Source organism: Triticum dicoccoides, chromosome 5A (assembly GCF_002162155.2).
Source record: "Triticum dicoccoides isolate Atlit2015 ecotype Zavitan chromosome 5A, WEW_v2.0, whole genome shotgun sequence".
Classification (NCBI taxonomy): Eukaryota; Viridiplantae; Streptophyta; class Magnoliopsida; order Poales; family Poaceae; genus Triticum; species Triticum dicoccoides.
Genome location: NC_041388.1, coordinates 106665388 through 106689940, shown reverse-complemented (window position 1 = coordinate 106689940; position 24553 = coordinate 106665388). Strand labels below are relative to the sequence as shown.

The 24553-nt window shown below is 46.7% G+C and overlaps 1 protein-coding gene across 1 annotated transcript; it reads left to right on the top strand.

The window, feature by feature from the left end:
• The first annotated feature begins 18582 nt into the window (after positions 1–18582).
• LOC119299803 (ABC transporter G family member 5-like) lies at positions 18583–20921 on the top strand. The gene has a single exon (XM_037576950.1). The coding sequence runs from the start codon at positions 18650–18652 to the stop codon at positions 20693–20695; it is 2046 nt and encodes a 681-aa protein (XP_037432847.1). The 5' UTR covers positions 18583–18649; the 3' UTR covers positions 20696–20921.
• The last annotated feature ends 3632 nt before the right edge of the window (positions 20922–24553 follow it).

The following is a 24553-nucleotide window of genomic DNA, read 5'->3' as shown; positions in this document are numbered from 1 at the left end:
AGGTCAACGAAGGCGTCTCAACCCAGAGAGATCAGAGAATCAGTGTCCTTCGCAACCTCTTCAACCGCTTCAAGAGAAATGACAATGAGAATGTCCGGCTCACATTTGATCGACTCACTGACATCACGAATGAGCTTGAAGCCCTTGGCGCTACTGAGATCACCAAGCATGAAGTCGTCAAGACACTACTGAGATCACTTGACAGTTCGTTTGACACCCTAGCCCTGATGATTCAAGAACGTCCTGATTTCAAGACACTCGATCCGTCTGACATACGTGAGAGGCTCAACACACATGAGTTTCAGCTTTCTGAGAAAAGAGATATCTACGGTCCAAACTATGGGCGAACTCGTGCCTTGAAGGCAAAAGTTGTCTCCTCATCTGAGGAAGAATCTGACAGCAGTTCTGATGATCCTGAAGACATTGGAAGGGAACTTGCTATGCTTGTGAAGAATTTCTAAAAATTCACCAAGAAGAAAGGTTTCAGAAAGTCTTCCCGATCAAGATCAAGGAATGATGAAGCTTCTGCTCATGACAACAAGAAGAAAACATGTCACAAGTGCAAGAAACCTGGCCACTTCATCTCTGAGTGTCCGCAGTGGGACAATGAGAACAAAAAGGAAGAAGAGCAAGGAATATGACTGACGACAAGAAGAAGAAGAAATACTCAAAGTCTTCTTCCAAGTCTTCCGCAAAGTCTTCATCACACAAGAAGAGCTCATCTGGCAAGGCACGTGCATTTGTTGGCAAGGAAATGGATTCAGAGGAGGAGTCCGCTTCTGAGGAGGCGGAGGTGGAGTCTGAGGAGGAGTCTGATTCTGGCGTCGCAAGTCTGGCTACAGCATACGTTGCCAAGTCCATCTTCAACACTAAAGACAATGACTTCATCACCGACACCGATGCAAATGACAAGGACTACTCCGCTCCTACCTACTGCTTCATGGCACGCGGTGCCAAGGTAAACACACGCACTACTCACTATCAAACATCTAGTGACGATGACTCTGATTGTGGTTCAAAACCCAGCTACAAAACACTTGCTAAAATTGCCACTGAACAACAGAAAGCCATGGAACATATTCAAAAACTGTTAGACAAAAGCGATGATCTGTTAGGCGCTGAAATGACTCGTTCTGAGTCCCTAATTGAAGACATAAAAAATCTTCACGTTAAGTATGAGGAACTTGAAAGTCGTCATGAAACGCTCTCAACAACTCATGAAAAGCTTTCCTATGATTATCTTCAAAGGAAGCAAGATCTTGAGAAATTGAGAGCGGCTCATGAAGATCTTCAAAAGGAAAATGAGTCACTTTGCGCCAAACAGATCAGTTCCGCTCAGGAAGGATTTGAACCACCATGTCTTAAATGCATTAAGCGTGATAATACTACTTCTGTTGCTGAATGTTCTACTGCTGCTACTGTTGCAACATCTTCAACTGTTGATGTAGAAACTAACCCCTCTGCTGAGGATACCACTGCTATTGCTGATGAGAATGCTAGGTTGAAGACATTGCTTGAAACAGGGATGTACAAAAGTCTTAAAGGGCATTAGACACTATGTGATGTCCTCAAAAAGCAGATCTTGAACTGAAACCCGAGGAAAGAGGGTGTTGGGTTCGTAAGGAAAATGAATGCTGATGGCTCTTACTGGAAACCTGAGCAGTACCCCAAAACCACATGGGTTGCTGCAAAGGAATCTTCAGCAGATCCATCCACTCTATCTGGCTTCACTTGTGCAAACCCTATTGTCATTGATGAATCCTTTGATGTAAACTATAAACTGTTTAAGAATCAGAATGGTGAAGTGTTTGCCAGGTACATTGGTACTAACTGCAGGAATGGACCGTCTATGAAGAAGACCTGGGTTCCGAAAAAGTGTCTGGAGAATCTTCCTGTGGATGCCATCATGACACCACACATGAAGAAGACAAACCCCAGACCACAGGCTTCATACGGTCCAAAGGCTTCATACAGATAGAGGACTCACCTGAGTCACACTAACGCAAATGTTTTGCAGGGAAACCATACTCAGGCCTATGAATATGAGTGCGGTTCATCAAACCGACATGTTCATAAGACCAAGAACTATTCTACTTATTCTTATGAGTACTATTGTCCGCCTACAAGACTGTTTGCTAGGGCTCCAAAGCCAAAGTTCTCAGATGCTGCACTTAGACTTATTGCTTCTAAGCCACCCTTGAAGATGTGGGTGGCTAAGAAAGCTTAACTCTCTTTTGCAGGGAAAGGTCTCCAGCAGAAAACCAAAATCGTCTGACGCTATTTCTAGGGACCTTAAACATCTTGTAGGGCGCAAGATCAAATGCCCGAATGGTCTTACTATGTACATCGTTCCTGAATCGCTTGCTACTCTCCCTATTAGTCCTAATCTAGATCTAAGCTTTCATAACCCACTGGTTCGTCAAATGTTTTTGCTTCACAATTCTCTTCGTGAAGCCTATCCCCCTAATTGCACTGTAGGGTACGACACCAGCGTCTTCAGAATGGATTATTGATAGTGGGTGTACCAATCACATGACTGGCAAAAGAAGCCTTCTTATGGACTCAACCCTACGACCATCCGACAAGAGTCACATCACATTTGCTGACACTGGTAAAAGTAAGGTACTGGGTCTAGGTAGAGTTGCAATCTCAAAGGATCAACACATGGATAAAGTCATGCTTGTTGAATCCCTTGGCTTCAACTTAATGTCTGTCTCAATGCTTTGCGATTTGGACATGATCGTAATGTTTGGAAAATATCGCTGCCTTGTTCTAATGGAATCTGACAAGTCTCTAGTGTTTGAAGGGTATCGGAAAGATGATTTGTACGTGGTAGATTTCTCAGCAGGACCACAGCTTGCAGTATGTCTTCTAGCAAAAGCTTTAGAATGCTGGCTCTGGCATCGGAGGCTAGGGCATGCTGACATGAGGAACCTCCACACCCTTGCAAAGAAGAAGCATGTCATAGGCATCGAGGGCGTCAAGTTCAAGAAAGATCACTTATGTGGTGCCTGTGAAGCAGGAAAGATGACGAGGGCCAAACATCCCTCGAAGACAATCATGACAACCACTCGACCCTTCGAACTGCTCCACATGGATCTTTTCGGTCCCACTCATTACTCAACTCTTACTACTACTGCTTGTCTCTATGGCTTTGTCATTGTTGATGATCACTCTAGATATACTTGGGTGCACATAATCCTCTACAAGACTGAAGTGCAGGATGTCTTCAAACGCTTCACCAATCGAGCAATGAACAACTATGGCGCCAAGATAAAACACATCAGAAGTGACAATGGCACTGAATTCAAGAACATTGGCCTTGATACATATCTTGATACTTTGGGCATCACACATGAATTCTTAGCTCCATACACGCCACAGCAGAATGGCATCGTCGAACGCAAGAACAGAACACTCATTGAGATGGCCAGAACGATGCTAGATGAATACAAGACTCCAAGAAAATTCTGGCCTGAAGCCATTGATACTGCATGCCATACAATCAATCGTGTTTATCTTCACAAGCTTCTGAACAAGACATCTTATGAGCTCCTTACTGGCAAGAAGCCAAATGTCAGTTACTTCAGAGTATTTGGCGCCAGGTGCTGGATCAAGGATCCACATCACACTTCAAAATTTGCACCAAAAGCACATGAGGGTTTTATGCTTGGATATGGAAAGGATTCACACTCCTACAGAGTCTTCAATCTCTTTCATTATAAAGTGGTTGAAACAGTGGATGTGCGGTTTGATGAGACTAACGGTTCACAAAGAGAGCACCTCCCAAATGTGCTAGATGAAGTTCCATCCAGCGAATCAATCAAGCTAATGGGAGCTGGAGAAATCATACCCTCTGAAGCTGAAGAGGAACTTATCATCTCCGCACCTGATCAACCTGAAGACAATGCTCAGCCTGAAGACAATCCCACTAACAATGACAATGATCAGCAAGAGCAAAACCTTCGCCCTGTACATCCTCGTGTTGCCAATGAAGTGCAGATTGAGAGAATAATTGATAGCATCAATGCCCCTGGTCCGCTCACTCGTTCAAGGGCAACTCAGCTAGCAAATTTCTGTGGGCACTTCGCATTCGTCTCAATAACAGAACCCAAGAAAGTTGAAGAATCCTTCATGGAACCTGAATGGATTCAAGCTATGCAAGAAGAGCTTCAACAGTTTGAGCTGAATTATTTATGGGAACTGGTTAAGCGTCCTGATCCTTGAAAGCACAACATAATAGGCACCAAATGGATATACCGCAACAAGCAAGATGAGCATGGTCAAGTTGTCAGAAACAAAGCTCGTCTCATTGCTCAAGGATATACTCAAGTGGAAGGCATTGACTTCGATGAAACATTTGCTCATGTGGCTAGACTGGAAGCCATACGCATACTGCTAGCCTATGCAAATCATCATAACATACTTCTATATCAAATGGATGTGAAGAGCGCCTTTCTCAATGGCAAGATTGAAGAAGAAGTGTATGTTGCACAACCGCCTGGCTTTGAAGATCCAAAACATCCTGACATGGTATACAAGCTCAACAAGGCACTGTATGGCCTCAAACAAGCCCCTCGGGCTTGGTATGACACACTCAAATACTTCCTAAAGAGCAAAGGCTTCATACCTGGTTCCCTCGACCCCACTCTCTTCACGAAGACATATGATGGTGAACTGTTTGTGTGCCAAATATATGTGGATGACATCATCTTCGGCTGCACCAATCAGAAGTACAGTGAAGAGTTTGGATATATGAAGCAAGAGCAATATCAGATGTCCATGATGGGAGAGCTGAAGTTCTTCCTCGGTCTTCAAATACGACAGCAACGCAACGACATCTTCATATCTCAAGAGAAGTATCTCAAAGATTGCCTGAAGAAGTTCGGTATGCAAGACTGCAAAGGCTTCACGACGCCAATGCCAGCCAAACATCATCTGGGTTCCGACGACAATGGTAAAGAGTTCGATCAAAAGGTATACCGCTCCATGATTGGTTCTTTACTTTATCTATGTGCATCTAGGCCAGATATTATGCTTAGTGTTTGCATGTGTGCTCGATTCCAAGCGGCACCAAAGGAGTCGCATCACTTAGCTGTGAAGCGAATTCTTCGATATTTGGCTCACACCCCAACTCTAGGATTATGGTATCCAAAGGGCTCAGAGTTTGATCTGGTTGGATTCTCGGATGCTGATTATGCTGGTGACAAAGTGGATCGCAAGTCTACATCAGGCACATGTCACTTTCTGGGACGATCACTTGTATGTTGGTCTTCAAAGAAGCAGAACTATGTATCTCTCTCCACTGCTGAATCTGAATACATTGCTGCTGGATCTTGCTGCGCTCAGCTTCTGTGGATGAAGCAAACACTCAAGGACTATGGCATTCATCTGAAGCAAGTGCCACTCTACTGTGACAACGAAAGCGCCATCAAGATTGCCAACAACCCAGTTTAGCACTCGAAGACAAAGCACATTGAAATTCGTCATCACTTTCTCAGAGATCATGTTGTGAAGGAAGATATTGATATCATACACATCAACACTGAAGAGCAATTGGCAGATATCTTCACCAAGCCCTTGGATGAGAAGAGATTTTGCAAGTTACAGTGTGAGCTAAATATCCTGGAATCCTCAAATGTCCTATGATCAGGCACACATCCTAACACTTATGCATATTGATGACTTAGATGTGCAACACACGAGGTAAAGTATATCTTCAATCAATGAAGACATACATTCTAAGTGTGAATACATTAATGTGGAATTTGACTTCGGGACGCCACGATAATTGTGCGCCGTGTCTGGGTCTAATACTTCCTATACGGTGGGTAACGCCACCACCAAAGGTTTTGTTCGAAGTGTTTCACTCATGGCGTTACATTTGCTATGTCTTCACATTTGGTTTGGCTTAAATTTCAACATGTCTTCATGATTATCTTCTCTATGTTGAATATATATATATACTAGTGTTCTGTCCTCTACAACATTCACTTAGAGCTATGTCTTCATGTTGAGTCTTTTGAACTATGTGAATGTGATCGGACCCTAACCTCTCTATGCTCTCTATCTCAAACTCCATCTCTCCAAGTCATATGCATTCTATTGAAATTGTCGAATGTCTTCTCTGCGTCCTTGTCAGCAGAAGATACAGAGACAAACATTAAGTCAGTTTTCAATGCTCATTCCTTCACCTGAAACCCGGAGAAGTGGGAACGACCACCCGACAATCCAGGCGTGCGTGCGACGTGGAACAACCTCCAACATGCTGCATGATGGCCACGTGTTCCTCAGATGTGAATCGCCAGGGGCACATGTGTAATAACACTGAGCCGCCCCTGTCCCTATAAATACACGCCTCACCGCAGTCATTATCTCGTCTTCCACACTCGCACGAACCCTAGCGCCACCACTAACTCTCGATGACGCCGGCGATGAAGCGCTTCACTGCCGCAACCTCTCCGACGCCGTCCTCACGCCGACTGCGGACATCGTCCTCTCCGCCATCGCCGTAGGTGTCCTCCGTCGCCAAGTTAGGGCACGGACAATCGAACTGCTCGGCCTCCTCTTCCACTCCGTCTAGCAGTTCTTCGTGTGGTAAATAAAACTTCCTTTTTACAGCCCCTTTGATCCTATAGCTTCGCCACTTTCTACCACAAGCAGTTTCTGTTCACACAAGTTGGATCTCTTACATACTGCATCTCATAATATGCCGAGTATATTCACTTGTACTTCACAAAGTAGTTAGATTCCTCACTTGTACTGATCCATGGATTCGTACAAATCTGGAACCAACTCCTTATCTATGAGTGAATGTCTTCGCACGATGAGGTCAATGTCTTCTAAACTGATTTATCTTCAAAATCTTCTAAGAATGCATATGACCTCTTCCCCTTCCCTCGCACCTTAATGCTGTCACAGGTACATGTCCGTGGGAGAATCCCTTGGTTCTCATAGTCTGCATTCATTTGCAGAATTCTTACAGCACCATATAAATTCTCCCGAAGCCAGTTCATGTTTGTCCAGCAAACGAAAACCCTTGAAGCCTTTGAACGTATTGAAGCCTTTCAGGTTAAAATTCATGGCTTCAGAGAAAGCTGCAAGGAAGGGAGGCAGACAGCGTCGTGGCGGAACATCAAGAGATCTGCCTGATGACCTCTCAGAACTTTACAAGACAGATCCTGAAGAGGATTATAATCAGCGCAAGACCCGGATCCAGTGGATTCGAAGATATTGGGCAGAACAATGGTTCAAATACCGGTTTGTAACCCAAGAATATGCTGAGAAAAATGCCATCAAGCGACCGTGGGGAGACATCCTATACAAGAATCTTCAACCCAGGTCCAGAGAAGAAGCCATTGAACAAGGCTTCTATCCCAGCATGGTCCGCAGGCCACAGCCTGCAGATGCACACCCATCATCGCTACTATGGTGCCGTGACAACAATCTGTTCAAGCGCAACTTCTAGTTTGCCAAGAACTCAGCGAAGCAGAACAAAAATTCTTTGGGATTGGACTTCAACCCTGGTCCCTCTGCTCCCCGTGCCGATGGAACTCGCGAAGCTGAACCCAATCTTCTTGGGCCCTTCTACAACCTTGAAGGTCTCATCACCCATATAGTGGTTCAAGGGACTGCCGTAAATGAGCCCGCAGATGACGCTGACTCAGATGAAGCGCCTGCAGCGCCGAAGCCAAAGAAACTGAAGCAGCCAAAAGCTTCCAAGCCTGCCTCTGCACCAAAAATCTCACGAGCGAAGCCATTGGCAACTGCACCTCCTGAAGACAGTGTGCAGTCTGAAGATTTGTCACGCATCTCCAAGCCCCAGAAGATCAAGATGCCTCTGCCACACACCGGCCAAGAGCTGACAGCTGCTGCCATTCTGCGCAACGATGCCATTGATCTGTCCAGTGATGAAGATCTTGTAGATGACGCTCTTGAGCAACTCATCAAGAGCAAAGAAGAAGCAGAAATCTTCAATGATCTGCCTCTCTTTGACGTGACGATCATCCACAACTTCATTGATGAGTGGTTTGACACGCCAAACATCAGCTTCAAAGATCTGCAACTACCCATTGGCCTCAGTGTCGCCTTCCATGGCGCCATTGCTTCAGAGCTAGCTCTCGCTCGGCGCATCGTCGAACTGAAGCAAAAGATTGACTATGAAAAGGCTCAGTTCAAGAAGCATATGGCCAAGCTCAGCATGCAAGAGGTGAAAAACTTCAAGATTATGCTACACGAGCTCAAAGAAGCCTTTCTCAAGAAACGCGCAGAAGCTCAGGGTTCTCAGGAACGCATGAAGAGCCTGGATGACAAGTGTGTGCAAGGCTACAACAAGGCTGAGAAGCGCAAGGCCCTTGGGCGTCCGGGCATTGATCCCAGGATGGCTGCTAAGCAGAAGAAGAAGCCCATTGTGGCCGAACCCAACGCACCAAGGCAGGAAGCAGATCCCATTGTCTTCCCAACTAGCATGACTGGCTCGAAGCCAAAGGCCCGGTCAACCGCTTCAGAGCTGAAGAAGACGAGGACTACTGAGGCTGAAGCCAGACATCCTGAAGCCTCTGCTACTGCCCCCTCCAAGAAGAAGAGGAAGACCAAGAAGGAACGGGCTGCTCCCACAGAGCCATTGATTGTTGAACCCATCTCCATGGTTCACCCTGACGCTGAACCGCAAGAACGTCAACTGACTGTCCATGAGCCTGCTTTCACAAAGGCTCATGAAGCTGAAGACTTTCCAGCAGCTGATCCCGTCGCTGCTGAAGACATTGGTCACCATGACCATGTTGAAGATGATGCAGTCCTTCCTCAGCTCGAGCACCAACAGGTATCATCGCCTGTGCTAACGCACAGCGAACTCATCAGCATTGGTCGTCCTCTGACGCTAATTGCTCAGGATGCTTCATGGGCTGATCGCCCACAAGAGGAAGAAGACTTTGAGGCCCAGCCAACTCCAACTTCACAGGCGTCGCCAGCGTTGCGCAGGCTTCGCAAAGGATCAAGGCCTCCAGTCTCTGAGTCTGAAGCTAAAACTGCTGAAGACATTCCGGCTGCATCAGCCGATGAAGAAGAAGCCCCACAAGCTGCTACTCCCCTGTCCCACCAAGAAGCTGTTCTCGAGGAGAACGTGACTGTGACCGACCCTCCAGCTCGTCAAGTGGAGGTTGAAAATCTTGAGGCTGCCACCACCAACACCAATGAAGCCACTGACGCTGTCATGGCTGAAGCTAATGTGGAGCCTTCACCAACCCAAGCACCAGAAGTCAGCGAAGCCACTGATCCCACTGCTTCTGTTCCTGCGCCTGCTGCCGGTCCTCAATTCGACTATCATGTTGAGCACAGGCCTCAGGTACAGAAGCCAATCCCAAGATTGCCCAGGTTTCTAGGTCCTGCATCAGCACCTAGATCCTTCAATGTCAATGGCTTCAGAGCAGACAACGCATTCTTCAATAGCTCCAGGAACCCCTACTCAAGGGAAAGAATATCATCTGATCGGTTCTAGAGCTATCCGCAGCGAAGCTATTACTCCTGCATTCTATACAATCAAGGTCACATCTTCCCACACAAGCGTCTTGACATTGAAGCAATAGCTGGTCTGCCCTGTCTGGAAGAAGCTCTGGATTGCTTCAAAGAGGTTGGATTGCTGCCGTTCGTCACCGATCAAGAGCATTGGAATGAAGAGTTGCTGCTCCAATTCTATGCCACACTTCACATCCGCGGGTACAACAGAGATCCAAAGACTTGGGTCTTGAAGTGGATGACAGGAAACGTTCATCACGAAGCCAAAGCCTTTGACATCATTGAGCTCACTGGTCTACCCACTCCTGGCGATCTCTATGAATCTGGCTGTCAACTTCACAGTGAAGCTGTGGAGAGCATCTTTCAGAAGCCTGAACCTAACATGAGTCAGATGCTTAGTATGATGAGGCCATTGCCCCAAGATGCTGCATATCCCAAAGAGTTCTTTGTTGAAGACCTAGAGTATCTGCCAAGGACTATTTATCACATCATAAGGCGAACTCTCTGGCCCATCAAAGGACACTCTCCACATGCCAAGCTGGAAGGTGCAATGAAGACTTTTGTCTTCTATATTCTTCATGGCAAATGCTTCAATGCACAGGACTTCTTCATTCGCCAACTTGCTGCATCAGGCTCTGATCTTTTTGGCTTGAAGTTCTACGCCCCATGGGTAATGCGGCTGATCAAACTTCACTCGGCTATCTCATATCAGCCATCTGCTCGCAATCATCGGGTCTTTCTGCCTGATGGGGATATGTCTATTGAAGCCATCTATCCTGAGCCTGCCAAGGAACCTCTAAGTCTTCAGAATGCGGAGCATCAAAGTTTTTCTCAGAACATTGAAGGAGTTGAAGCAGTCACTCATGTGTATCCTTTGGCTGGAACTACACGTGCACCACATCCTGCTCTTACTGAAGCCACCGACAGCACAACTGCCCAGCGACCCAAGAAGCGCACTCGTGTTCTTAATGACTGAGAGCTTCTTGTGGCTCTTCATCAGAAACAGGATAGGCATCATGACTGGCTGAAGCGACAAATGCAAAGCCTCTTGGTGGATGTTAACCGCATTCGCAATCTTACCACCAAGAATGCTTTTGTTGCCCATGAAACCTCTCGACGCACATGGAAGGGGCTGACGCTGATGTGCTCTGAAGATGATCTTCAAGAGGATGGCTTCTCTGAACGCTTCAAGTTTGACTCCACACCTCCTCGAAGGGCAGTGCTGCGACGCACTCCATCTCTTGAAGACTCTGAGTTCTCTTCCTCTGCTGCAACTGTGAATGCCAGAGTGATCGAGGATGAAGACGATGCCACTTCACCACCACCTTCTTCAGCACGCTTCGACACTGCTCCCAGTTCTTCTGCACCGCCGAACACCACCGACGACCCTGCTGCTTCACCTACTCTTCATGGGAACGAGTAGATGCTCTATGTCTACAATCCTTTTTGGTCCTTACTGACAAAAGGGGGAGAAGCATATGAGTTTGATAGTCTTCAAGCGGGTCCATATGGGCGGGTGCTTTATATTTTGCTTCGTGTTTACAACTCTCGTTTTGACACATTTGGTTCTTTGAGTTGTAACACTTAAACTCAATGGTTGTCTACTACTTATTTGCCACTTTGTGATGCGATGATAAATTCCGCATGTGCGGCGATAAATTCCGCACTTAGATCATTTTGCAGACGTCCATTTTCCATTATGCATGTCATTATCTTCACATACCTTCACATGCATAATGAATTGTCATCATAAGTTGAAGAGGATCTCCACAAGTACAACCTGCCATGTACATCTGCATTCCAAAAGCAAATTACTTATATGCACATCTTTAGGGGGAGCCCTTGCAACTTATGAAGACAATTCCTTATCCTTTACAATTTCACATATTATATTCCCTGTTGAAAACTTCAACTAGTTTGTCATCAATCACCAAAAAGGGGGAGATTGTAAGTGCATCTAGTGCCACCCCTAGTTGGTTTTGGAGTATTGACAACAAACCTAGTTGAGGTGTTTGTGAGAATTGCAGGATAACACAGGTAGAAGTCCGTCATTGATTCGGTTTTCCTACCAGAGATGACCCCTAAAATTGTATGAAGACATTGATGTCAAAGGTGGTATGTGAAGATACTCACATTGAAGACTATGACAAGAGAAGACATCGCATGAAGCCTATGGAGCTCGAAGACTTAGATCTTTCGTAGTTCTTTTTCTTCTTTATTGAGTCATAGGAACCACCGTACTGTTAAGTGGGGTCAAAGTGAACCAGTCAGTATGACTGAAGTGATGCTTAACCAAAACCTATGTCTTCGAGTGAAGACTATGAGAGCGAAACTTGTCCAGAGTCGGACAAGTCAGCTTTGCTTGTAGCCCAAGTAAAGCTGCCGCATGAGTTTGAAATCTGACCGTTGGAACACGTGTCAGTTCCTTAGTGACCCAGGGTCATTTCAGACAAATCAGGTCGGGTTGCCTAGTGGCTATAAATAGCCCACCACCCTACAACCATAAACGGTTGGCTGCTCAGAGTTAGAGTACGGCTTTGTCGTTTGAGAGCAACCCACCTCGAAGCCTTTGAGAGAGAATTCCTTGCGAGGATAAAGCCCTAACCACCCAGAGCCTAAGAGTGTTAGGCATCACTTAAGTCTTCTTGTCTGTGTGATCTGAAGACTTATTACACTTGAGGACTGTGAATCCTCTAGCCGGTTAGGCGTCGCGTTCTGAGCATCCAAGAGACATTGTGGATTGCCGGTGAACGAAGTCTGTGAAGGTTTGGGAGTCTACCTTGAAGACTTACCTGAGTGATTGGGCGAGGTCTGTGTGACCTTAGCTCAAGGGGAATACGGTGAGGAGTGGGTGTCCTGAGCTGCGTGTTCAGGACTGGGTGCCCGGGACTGTGTGTCCTCAGGTTTAAATACCTAGCCGCCCTAACCAGACGTACAGTTGTCACAACAACTAGAACTGGTCCAACAAATCATTGTCTTCAACGAGTCACTGGTTTCATCCTTCCCTTCCCTTTACTTACTATTGGTCCTTGTGAAGTTATTGTATGATTGCACTATCTTTTGTCTTCACTGAGTGACTGCGTGTTCTGTTTGGCTTCATAATATCTTCCTACATAATCCTTACTACATTGCTGCTATTAGTCATTGTGCTTTCACTCCATTGAATACTTGACTATGGCTTGCTTAGTGTAGTCTACCTTCCGCTGCATGGTAATAGGTTTATTTCTATCGTTTGTCTTCATAACTTCCACGTTTTGAAGACTTTCATAAAAATCGCCTATTCACCCCCCCCCTCTAGTCGATATAACGCACTTTCAACATGAGACATGGCTACTACCTCAAACGAAGACATTGTGCATACTCAGGTATCAAGGAGTTGGCCATGAAGAAGCCAAGGAGCAAGGAGAATCAGAAGAGGAAGATGGATGTGAAGACGGAGAAGAAGGAGAGCTGGAGAAGAAGTCCCAGCCACCGGACGACCGACTGGGACCGGACGTCCAGAGCCTGAAGCTCCAGTCAAACCCCAGCGAGCGGACGCCCAGCCCGGACCGGACGACCGGTGCCCCTGCACCCGAGCCAAACGAGCGGACGACCAGCGCCAGCGGACGTCCAGCGACCGGACGACCGGCCCCCTCCGGAAATCCGCTACACCAGCATCCGAGCCAGAACGAGCGGACGACCGGCAGCCATCGAACGTCCGGCCGCCCATGAGACACCGGACGACCGGTCCCCAGCGGACGTCTGAAACCTGGATGTGTCCAGTTGCGGGATGAGGCCCATGTACCCCTTCACTTTGCCCCCATTTGCACTAAGACTATAAATAGACCTCTCCCTCCTCCTAGCTAGGGTAGCAAAGGATTAGCTCATATGTCGTGTGAGAGCTTTTCTCATCCACTTGGTTACCTTCTCCTCAGAGATTGCGCCTCCGACGGAGAAGATCCCCCAAACAGATTCAAGACCCCTTTATGGGAAGAACCTCAAGACCTCCTCACGGAAAAGACCGGCTACCTTTGTATCATCCCTAGTTGGTCGTGTACCATGTGATCTCTAATGTACTCGAGGATCTAGCACATGTGTGACTATTTCTTGTTGGTTTCGTGTTTCTCTTGTGTTTCCCCTGTGTTTTCCCTCGTTCCCCTCCTCGTGTTCTTCATGTTCTTCACGGGATCCGCTCCTTTCGTGAAAGATCGGCCGATTAGGATTCCTACCCTACATCAGATATGTTGGAGACGTAGGGTTGTGGCCAAGGACTCATCGGGACAAGTCATTGTTGTGAGGGCAGGTAGACAAGAACATTCCCAAGATTCCTTCAGCGCGGAAGTTCAAGCGATGGCTAGAGCAGTTGCTCTTGCAGCTGACATTGGCGCTGTCCGGGTTGCTTTCGAGACCGACTCCCAGCTACAGGCGGAGGCGCTGGATATACGGAAGAACGACTCGTCGCCATATGTAGTCGTCATTGAAGATATCAAATTCCAGTTGAAACTTTGGTTTGCAAGGCATAGGGTGAGTGTGTGTAGTTGTAATGAAAATGCAGTGGCGCATGAGCTTGGCGAGATTGGCCATACGTGTTTACCGGGTGTATGTATGGACTGGGAGACCAATGTACCGCCCTTAGTGCCTGCCTGTGCTTTGGATGATATGCCCAAGCACCGTTAAGTTATAAAGCGTTGCTTTGCCTAAAAAGACTAAAGATTCGAAGAAGAAATACGAGGCTATAAGTAATCATGCATACAATTTAATGATACGTGACTGCACTAATTAACAGGTTCAATTTAAACTAACCAAATCATCTACCGTGGGGCCCGCGTGTCTGTGGGTCATTAGCCCTAAGCTAATCCCTGACATAAGGGACCCACCTAGCAGCGACCCATGCGATGGTTCAAATGGTGGCGCACTGACGGCGACCACCAGTGATGGTGGCGACGCACGGGATTCACCATCCGGTGACCAAAACAAGTGCAGGATGGACCATTCGAACATGGGCTCAAAGCCACATCCATTGGTGGCATTGGGCGAAGCTGGGACGGTTAGAATCGATGGCAACAACGACGGCAGGCGACAGCCGGAGCATTGGATGGATGGATCCAACGCCACGGGGCGCGTTGGCTTCCTAGGAGCCCAGAAGCATGGCGCGGTGCTCGGACGTGAGCCACGGGGGTATTGTCTACGGTGGCGAGGTCAACAGCAGTGACGGGTCTCGGCAACCATGGCGTCAGTAGCTACGGGCGGCGATTCAAAGTGCTGGGAGAGGGTGTCGGAATCGGGGCTTCGCGGACCCAAACAAGGTTCAAACTCTGGGGCGTGTGCGAAGATCTAACTTAGCTCCTGTCTCAAGCTCATTGCGTCATGGCTTGGCCTCGTCGAGTTCGTGTGAGCGGGAAAATAGGTGAACATAGAGATTTACCTAGGTACGGGCCACCTTGCAGTGTAAAACCCTACTCCTGCTTTGTGTTGGATTGGCCCCACGAGGAGGTTGAGGATGAAATAGTAAAGTGGATGAGCTGCCTCGAGAGAGCTCAATGGTTGAAGGGTTTCTCCTCCTCTCTACGGTGGAGACTAGCCTATATTTATACTAGGCCCCGGTTCTCTTCCCTTATAACTTAGGCGGGAAGGAATACCACAGTGGCCAATTTTGAAGGGAGACAACAGTACATCTTATCCTGACAAACGATGGTCTTCGCCTGCAAAGCTTCTGGTCGTGACGCAGTGGTAGGCTTGACGATGACATCCATCCTGCCGAGCTCGTGGTCTTGATCTTGTTGCACCGGAATGGAAACCTTTGGGGGATCCCTTGGGAACCCGCATACGTCCTTGCCTCCTTAGCACGAAAGAGGAAACTGCCCTGGACTGCGCCCTGCTGGCGCCCACCTGGCCTTGGTTGTCATGGCCCACGTCATCGCGCGCCTCACGAGGCGGGAGGCTTGCATAGAGATCTCCGCTCCTTGGGAGGCAGGCTCGGGGAGCCGCTCCTCGGGAGGTCTTGGTGTTGTTCGCCTCGCGAGGCCGGGCACCCTCGCGAGGGTCTTGCTCTTGGGGTCTTGTAGCTGGGCCGTACCGGGCCGTCGATGAAGCCACGCGCTGGGCCGCAGGCAGGCAGGTCTGGGTACCCCCGATCCCAGAACACCGACAGAGGGGTTTCGACAGATAGATCACCAGGAAGGCACAAGGAGGCCCAATGAGTAACTAGGAACAGCAGGGGACGCCGAATTCGAGGAAGACCGCCGACGACCAAAGGTTGAAGACGACCTCGGTTCGGTCGAAGTAGAGGCGCCTAGGTCCAACGGGTGGCACTAGAAGACGAAGAGAGCAATGTCGAAGCTCATGGGCATGTCGGCGAGGCTCAGGAGGCTCGGGGGGCTACGCATGTGGCGGAATCATGGCAACATGTGGTTCGACCTTGCGCGGGGAAGAAGAAAACGAGAGGGGGAAGGGGATCTGGAGGCTAGGGTTTAGTCTCGGAGCACCGGTGGCATCCTTATCCACCGCGAGGAGACAACAAATGGCTGACGCGTGGAAATCCCAGCAATGGACGCAGTGCTCGCGCCCAACACGCCTCGGATGAGTAGTAGGAGGAAGACGATGTGGCAGTGGGCTGGTCTACTCCTATGAGCATTAAAGCCCACAGGCACAGTAGGTTTTAGTATTTTCCTTTATCTTTTTCTGTTTAATGTTTTGCTCTCTATTTTCTATTTTATTTTAATACTATATGGGTTTTGTTAAATGTGAGACTTGTCACAAAAATACTTTGCAATATTATAGGGTTGTCCGCAAAGTTTGGGATCGTCTTAAATTCATTTAAATTATATTCGCATTTAAATGGGGTGGTTAAAGGATATCGTTCCACTAAAATAATTGACAGGGATAATTTGGGCATCCAAATGTAGTTGATATTATTTTTACCAATGCTTTGGGATTTTATGACATATCGTAAACATTTTTGTTTCACCGTTTGAAGAAGTAATAATTTGGCTTGCAATTTAAATTGGAATCTGACTTTGATTTTTATCAAGTGGCAATTAAGCTTAGCAAAATAAGATGACATGGTATCATTAGCAAGGGATCACTGTAGCATGATTATTGGGGTGTTACACCTACAAGGCCCAAAGGAACTCCACGGAGAAACCATCCGGACTCGGCGCTCTACATGTGGGCATGGCTTTAACCGCACACCAAATCTCGTCCTCGAAGAAGGGTTGATCAAGTACGTGAAGATTGAAGTGTGAGGATGGATATATTCCAGGGCAAGGGTGAAAGCACGCTCCTCGGAGGAACCAACGATGGACGAGAAGTGGTCGAAAGCCATGTCAGCAAGAACATCAGGTTCATGAACTGTGTTATCTACAAACTTGAGAGAGAACATGAGGTTCATCTGCCTGCGGTACGCAACGCGGACACGAAGGAATGTAGCACTCATGTTACCGTGCTTGAGCTAGGAAAAGCAGGTGTGTTGCCTTGAGATGGAGCAATCCAGGGACTTAAATCCAAGATATGAAGCCTTCACGCGTCAGTGCAGCCAGGTTTTGAAGGAGGACAAAGGGCGGAGATCCTGTGCAACATTGAGTCAAGTGATGAGCTCACGTGACCAAAAGTTGTAGCACAGTGTTGCCAATGGATTTGGCACTCCACTGCTGTAGGCTGCGAGCCATGGCCTTCATTCGTGCCACAATGCGTTAGAATGGTTCGGTGTCGTGATCAACGGAGTTCCACGCCTCAGAAATCACAAGGTGGAAGCCATCTAGTTTGGGCCAAAAGCACGCGAAAAGACACTGTCTAGCTCCCGGCAAAGGTGCGGAACAATCAAGAAGAAGGGGGTGATGGTCGGATACAACGGAAGGGACACCGCAAAAGGCAATGCGGGTACTCGGAGCTCCTAGAAGAAGAGTAAAGTAAGCAGTCCTTGCAGACCAACATTGGGTTGTCACGTTCACTGGACTAGGTGTATCGCCACCCATGCATGTACATATCACGCAATCCCTCATTCGCAAGGAATCGACGAAAGCGGATCATGATGCGATGGTTGAGGTTAGGGTTATTCTTGTCTTCCGTCGAGAGGATCATATTGAAGTCTCCCCCGATAAGCCAAGGTCTAGTCGGGGAAGCACAAATATCATGGAGATCCGCGAGGTACGCAATCTTGTCATTGACCCCAAATTATGTCATATACATTTAGTTAAAATGTCAATGCTTTCCAAATTGAACCAAATATTTAGAAGAAAATATCGACAACTATAATATTGGGGAAAACTTTATTTTTCACTCTAGCTTTTGCCTACTTTGCTTATGCCACTCTAGAATTTGACATGTCACTTTTGCCACTCTTAGTTTCTGACAATCTTCACAAATGCCATTCCGTGGCAAAACCAATAAGTTTTCATTTCACTTTTGCCACTCTTAGATATTGACAATGTATCACAATTGCCACTCTAAAATTATTGCTTTTGCCACATAATGGCAATAGTGATGTATTGTCAAAAACTAAGGGTGACAAAAGTAAAATGTCAGATTCTAGAGTGGCATAAACAAAGTGATCAAAAGCTAGAGTGGCAAAAACAAAGTTTTCCCATAATATTGAATAAGTACATCGTAAAAATATATCTAATTGTGAATAAATTTATATTTAGTTGATACTCTTTTAACTTCATACTAGCCTTTTATATTTAGGGAAACAATTTATATTTAGCAGATTTAAAAATATATCAAATCGGTTAAAATATAAAAAAAATACTATATTGCAAAAACAAAAATACTATATTGCAAAAGTATTGTCGTAAGAGTTTGATGAAGGTCATCTAAAAAAAGAGTTTGATGAAGGGATAATAAATCGAGACGGAGTTGTACTGGTGGTACACAAATACAGTACACGGCCGACTAGCTAGCTGTCCCACTAGGGCCCAATAATAACTCTGGCACTCGAGTTCTTTTGTGCCTTTCCCTGGCACTCGAGTTCATTACAAGTACGTATACGTAGCGATCTCCACACCACCAATATTCCAAAGTTCAAACCAAACACGAGAGGCAAAAAGCAAAGCAAACCACCTATATTAACGTACACGCACGTACACATTTCCGACCCACCAATCGATCGAGCTCTCGTCGTGTCGCGTCGAAGATCAACGATCGCCGTCGTCCCGACCTCATGGCCACCTCCGGCCACATCGTCGTCGACGTCGGCACCGATGAAGATGCTTCGGCGGGTCAGCCGCCCGTCGCGCCAGTGCCGTACCGGCTGTCCTTCACTGACCTGTCGTACACCGTCAGGACGCGCGGCGGCAGGCTGGCGAGCCTGCTGTCCCGCGCCAGGGCGTCCACGGATTCGCCATCACCGTCAACCACCAGGGCGCTGCTGAACGGCATCTCCGGCGAGGCCCGGGAAGGGGAGCTCTTCGCTGTGATGGGCGCCAGCGGGTCCGGCAAGTCCACCCTCGTCGACTCGCTCGCCGGCCGGATCGAGCGGGAGAGCCTCCGCGGCACCGTCACGCTCAACGACGAGGCCCTCCACGGCCGCCGCCTCCGCGCCATCTCCGCCTACGTAATGCAGGACGATCTGCTGTACCCGATGCTCACGGTGCGGGAGACGCTGATGTACGCCGCTGAGTTCCGCCTCTCCCGCGCGCTCTCCCCGGCCAGGAAGCGCGAACGCGTCGACGCGCTCATCGACCAGCTCGGCCTCGCCAGCGCCGCCGACACCGTCATCGGCGACGAGGGGCACCGTGGGGTCTCTGGAGGCGAGAGGCGCCGTGTCTCCATCGGCACGGACATCATCCACGACCCGATCCTGCTGTTCCTCGACGAGCCCACCTCCGGGCTCGACTCGGCGAGTGCGTTCATGGTGGTGCAGGTGCTCCTCGACATCGCGCGGAGCGGCAGCGTCGTCGTGATGACCATCCACCAGCCCAGCGCGCGGATCCTCGGCATCCTTGGCCGTCTACTGCTCCTCTCCCGCGGCCGCACCGTCTATGCCGGCACGCCTGCCGGCCTCATACCCTTCTTCCATGAGTTCGGCAAGCCCATCCCGGAGAACGAGAACCCGGCCGAGTTCGCGCTGGACACCATCAGAGAACTCGAGCGCCAGCCTGATGGCGCTGCGCTGCTCGCCGACTTCAACGCCAGGTGGCAAGCAGACCACAGGATCATCGAGACTGTCAACACGATGCCGCTAGGGGTGGCCATATCCGAGAGCGTCTGTCGTGGGAAGCTGGTGGCCGGGACTGTCACAGGGACGGCGTCGTCGGTGCCGACGTACGCGAACCCGCTGACCGTGGAGGTGTGGGTGCTGATCAAGCGCTCCTTCATCAACACGCGCCGCATGCCGGAGCTCTTCGGCATGCGCCTGGGCACCATCATGCTGACGGGGCTCATCCTGGCGACCATCTTCCTGCGCCTCGACGACACGCCCAAGGGCGTCCAGGAGCGGCTGGGCTTCTTCGCCATGGGAATGTCCACCATGTTCTACGTCTGCGCCGACGCGCTGCCGGTGTTCGTCCAGGAGCGACACATCTACCTCCGCGAGACGGCGCACAACTCGTACCGCCGCTTGTCGTACGTGCTCGCCAACTCCGTCGTGTCCTTCCCGCCGCTGGTCATCCTGTCCCTGGCGTTCGCGGTGACCACGTTCTTCGCCGTGGGCCTCGCCGGCGGGGGCGCGTCGTTCGCCTTCTTTGCGCTGATCATTCTCGCGTCGCTGTGGGCGGGCAGCGGGTTCGTGACGTTCCTGTCGGCGGTGGTACCGCACGTGATGGTGGGCTACACGGTGGTGGTGGCCATCCTCGCCTACTTCCTCCTCTTCTCCGGCTTCTTCATCAACCGGGACAGGATTCCCAACTACTGGATATGGTTCCACTACATTTCGCTCGTCAAGTATCCCTACCAGGCTGTGTTGCAGAACGAGTTCGGCGACGCGAGCCGGTGCTTCGCGCGCGGGGTACAGATGTTCGAGGGGACACCCATCGCCGGCATGACGGAGGCCGTGAAGTTGAAGGTGCTCGGCGCGATCAGTGCGACTCTCGGCACAAACATGACGGCCGCCACGTGCGTCGTCACCGGCGCCGACGTGCTAAGGCAGCAGGCCGTCACGGACCTAGGGAAGTGGATGTGCCTCCTGGTCACGGCGGCATTCGGCTTCTTCTTCCGTGCTCTCTTCTACGTCGTCTTGCTCGTTGGGAGCAAGAACAAGCGCAAGTAGACCGCCATCGAGAAATCATTAAATTTGCTCTGTTTCTTCTCAAATACAAAATATCTATAGTATAGGAACCATACGTAATTGATTTATGTGTTGATTTATATATTCGAGTTGTTCGATCTCTAGGTGCTTTTCAGCCTTTGCATAGTGGATTGTCCGAATGAGACAGAGACCTGACCTGTGTCCCAAGTCCTACCAACTTATTTTCAGACACCCAACTCAATTCCTTTTGAATAAAATATACTATGACCTTCACTTACTCTTTCTTTTCATCATTCGCTGTTTTTTTAACTTCTGTTTTCATATTACTCAGCTGCTACAATGTCTCAACTATCCTTGTAATAATTTCCAAACTACCTCCTCTCCTTTGTTCTGGAGCAGTTGGTGCAACCTTCGATCTTTTGCTAGTGGAACACAATCTCTCGCCTTGAAACCATGTCGTCAAATTAGGCACACCCAACTTCCAGAATTTTAACACGAATTATGCATCTCCCTGAAACTAGATTCACAAGTCTTGGCAATCAAATCCAAAATATTACTACTCCCCCCGATCCATTTTACTTGTACTTTTTAAGCACTGACCGTAGAACAATTGTTCTTGTTCTACGGTATTTTCACTAATTAAATATATGTACAATTGCATGTCTTACAAAGAAAAAAATCCATATTACTTGTTGCTGACCGAAGAGTATTCGTCACATGACATAGATGATAAGAAACTCTATAATTGTCTTCTGCGACCATAGCTACCTTGTACACGATATGTACACACATGTAACATGTCTGTGGACACTGGAAACATATTTGAAGAGCCCAAAGAGTAGAAGAAGATTAAACTCCTCCTGTGTATTGCAAATCTGAAGCTCTTGCGTTGTATTATGATTTTTTTTTTCAATCGAGGATGACTACAATAGAATCTGTGTTTGAGGTGAAAAAAGAGAAAGACAATCTATGTCATTCGATTAGAGACTGAATGGCACAAATTTTGGTGGTGGGTATGTTGCCGCTTAATGTACATTTTACGACTCCCCCTCCCACCCAGCGTTAGATAGAAAGAAATACCGGATACAAAGGGAAATGAAAGTAAATGAAATGATCATCGATTTTGATACATAGGGAAACCCGGATACAAATTTTGTATCATTAAATTGAAGTCACTATTAAGTTTACCTATTTGATCTAGTATGCCATACAAAGCTTTTGTTGCATGGTAGCCACGTAACCAGTGCTGGAGTTGATGCATGTCTCGAAAATACTCATTCCATTCATGAATATAAGATGTTTTGAATATTTGAATGAGAAAAGTATATTTTTCGTCCCTCAACTCTTGGTGAAGTTTAGATTTGGTCCCTCAACTTTGAAATCGGACAACTTGCAACCTCAACTGCTGAAACCAAACAAAGATCATCTCTGGTCTCGATTTTGACCGGTTTTGGTGCTAACTCACCCCGGTTTTGACAGGTGCTGACTCAAATCCGCGTAATTTTTTCATATCCGTAAACTTTTTGGAATTCACATACTATTTTCAAATCTATATAATTTTGTCAAGGTCGCGTATTTTTTTAAGTAAGCATACCTTTTCAAATCCATGAACTATATTTGAATTTTAGTACTTTTTTCAAATCCATATTTTTTCAAATTTGCATATTTTTTTCAAATCGGCGTGTTTTTCCAAGTTCGTATAATTTTATCAAATCCAAGTATTTTTTTTCAAATCTATGAAGTATTTTTGAAATTCGCATACTTGTTTCAAATCCGCATACTTTTTAAAGTTAGTGTACTTTTTCATGAACTTTGTTTGAAATTCACACATTTGTTTCAAGTTGACATAATTTTCAAATCCACATATTTTTTCTATTTTGTGTAAAAGAAGTCCAAATCCATGTACATTTCAAGTTCGCATAAAATTTTCAAATTCCTGAACTCTTTCTAAAAAATGCACGCGGATATGAAAAAGTACGGCAATTTTTAAAAAATACATGAATTTGAAAAAACTAAATGAACTTTAAAAACTACGCGGATTTGAAAAAAGTACGTGAACTTGAAAAAGGTATGCGGTTGAGAAAAGTACATAGATTTTAAAAAGTTCACGTATTTGAAAAAGTACGTGAATTTGAGTCAGCACGCTCAAAGCCGGGGTGGGACAGCACCAAAACCGGTCAAAACAGTGACCTGGGATGAATCTTTTCCGGTCTCAGTAGTTAAGGATGTAAATTGTCCAGTTTTGAAGTTGAGGGACCAAATCTAGCCTCCGTCAAGAATTGAGGGACGAAAAATATATTTTTCTCTATTTTAATATGGACTACATACAGACTGAATGAGTGAATAAACACACTAAAACGTGTCTATATACATCTGATTTTGGAAAAACTATATACCTTATATTTGTGAACGTTGGGAGTACGTGATATTAGTATGGTAGTCATATGTAGATTTGTTTGCAAAGGATACAAATCGGACAGACACATAGCACATATTTTACTCAATTTCGTTACCCCGCAATGTGAGTAATAACTCTACTTTGCTTATATGGACCTATCTCAGATGATCTTATAATGAAGGAACATAATGTTGGAAATATGCCACAGAGGCAATGACAAAGTATTATTTTGTTTTCATGTTCATGATTAATGTTTATATTTCTGTGCTATAATTGTGATGCTCCTTGAATATGAGATTTAGAGAAAACATTTGCATATGTGGAAACATAAACACCAAGTAATTCTCTAGTCTCGCCTCTATTACTAGCTCATATATTGCATGATGATCATGTTTTACTGATCATAGGGCATTGTTAAAGTAACAAGGACAACGCCGACAACAATGAGAGCACATTACTAGCAGTACAATGGTGTTAAACAAAACCAACTAAATGATATACTATGAGATCACACCGTCACTTCTTTTTTTTGAAAACCCCCATATATTAATTTGGTAAATTAAGATTATTACAATCGTTCATTACAAAAGTAGTTACACATGGTTAGCATATCAACGGTTAGCATATACGCACATACTTAGACCGTGAGAATGTTGTGTACCTTCCTGCTGAATGGTTACTTTGGGTTTGTCAAACGTTACCCGTAACTGCATAATTATAACAACAACTTTCGGGTACATTGGCAAAGTATACTCGCTCCATCCATATATATAGGGCCTTATGCATTTTTCGAGGTTGCCTTTGACTGTTGATAAGATCAATAGTATATGAGATATATAATGTAAAAATTATATCATTGGAAGCTCCTATCACGTATGAATTCGAGGGTATGCTTTATGTAACTTCATGTCATATATTATTGCTCTACATGTGGTCAAAGTTAGCCTCGAAAAACATATTAGGCCCTATATAGATGGACAGAGGGAGTACATGTCTAGGGACTCGATAGTTCAAGACTGGGATTTTTCTCCTCCGAGGATGGAGAAATACTACGGGGCCACTCGGTATTATGGTATCCATCATTGTTCGGTTAGACACGGCGTAATATGATCACAGGGATAGCAGAATATGAAAACGAGAAAAGATAACAACATCGGTAATGATGATAACTTGGTTTTATGATCAAGTTGTGGATTCACAAGAATACCGACAAAAGTCTCGCCTTGGGTTTTGTTATGTATAGCGAAGCCAAGGGAATTATGTACGCAAACAAAAGGTTCACTCGACAAATATATGCATATGTATGCAGGCTTTTCAATATGGGTGTCCAAATCCCGCTATTGATTATTGACCAGAAGGTGTTCCGGTCATGTTTGCATATTAAATCTGCAAGGTCACATGCTTAAGGCTCACCGGTCCCATTTTTAGAATTTTCTAGAACCTTTCGGAAAGTTGCGGAAGGCGCTAGAGAGTTGCTCCCG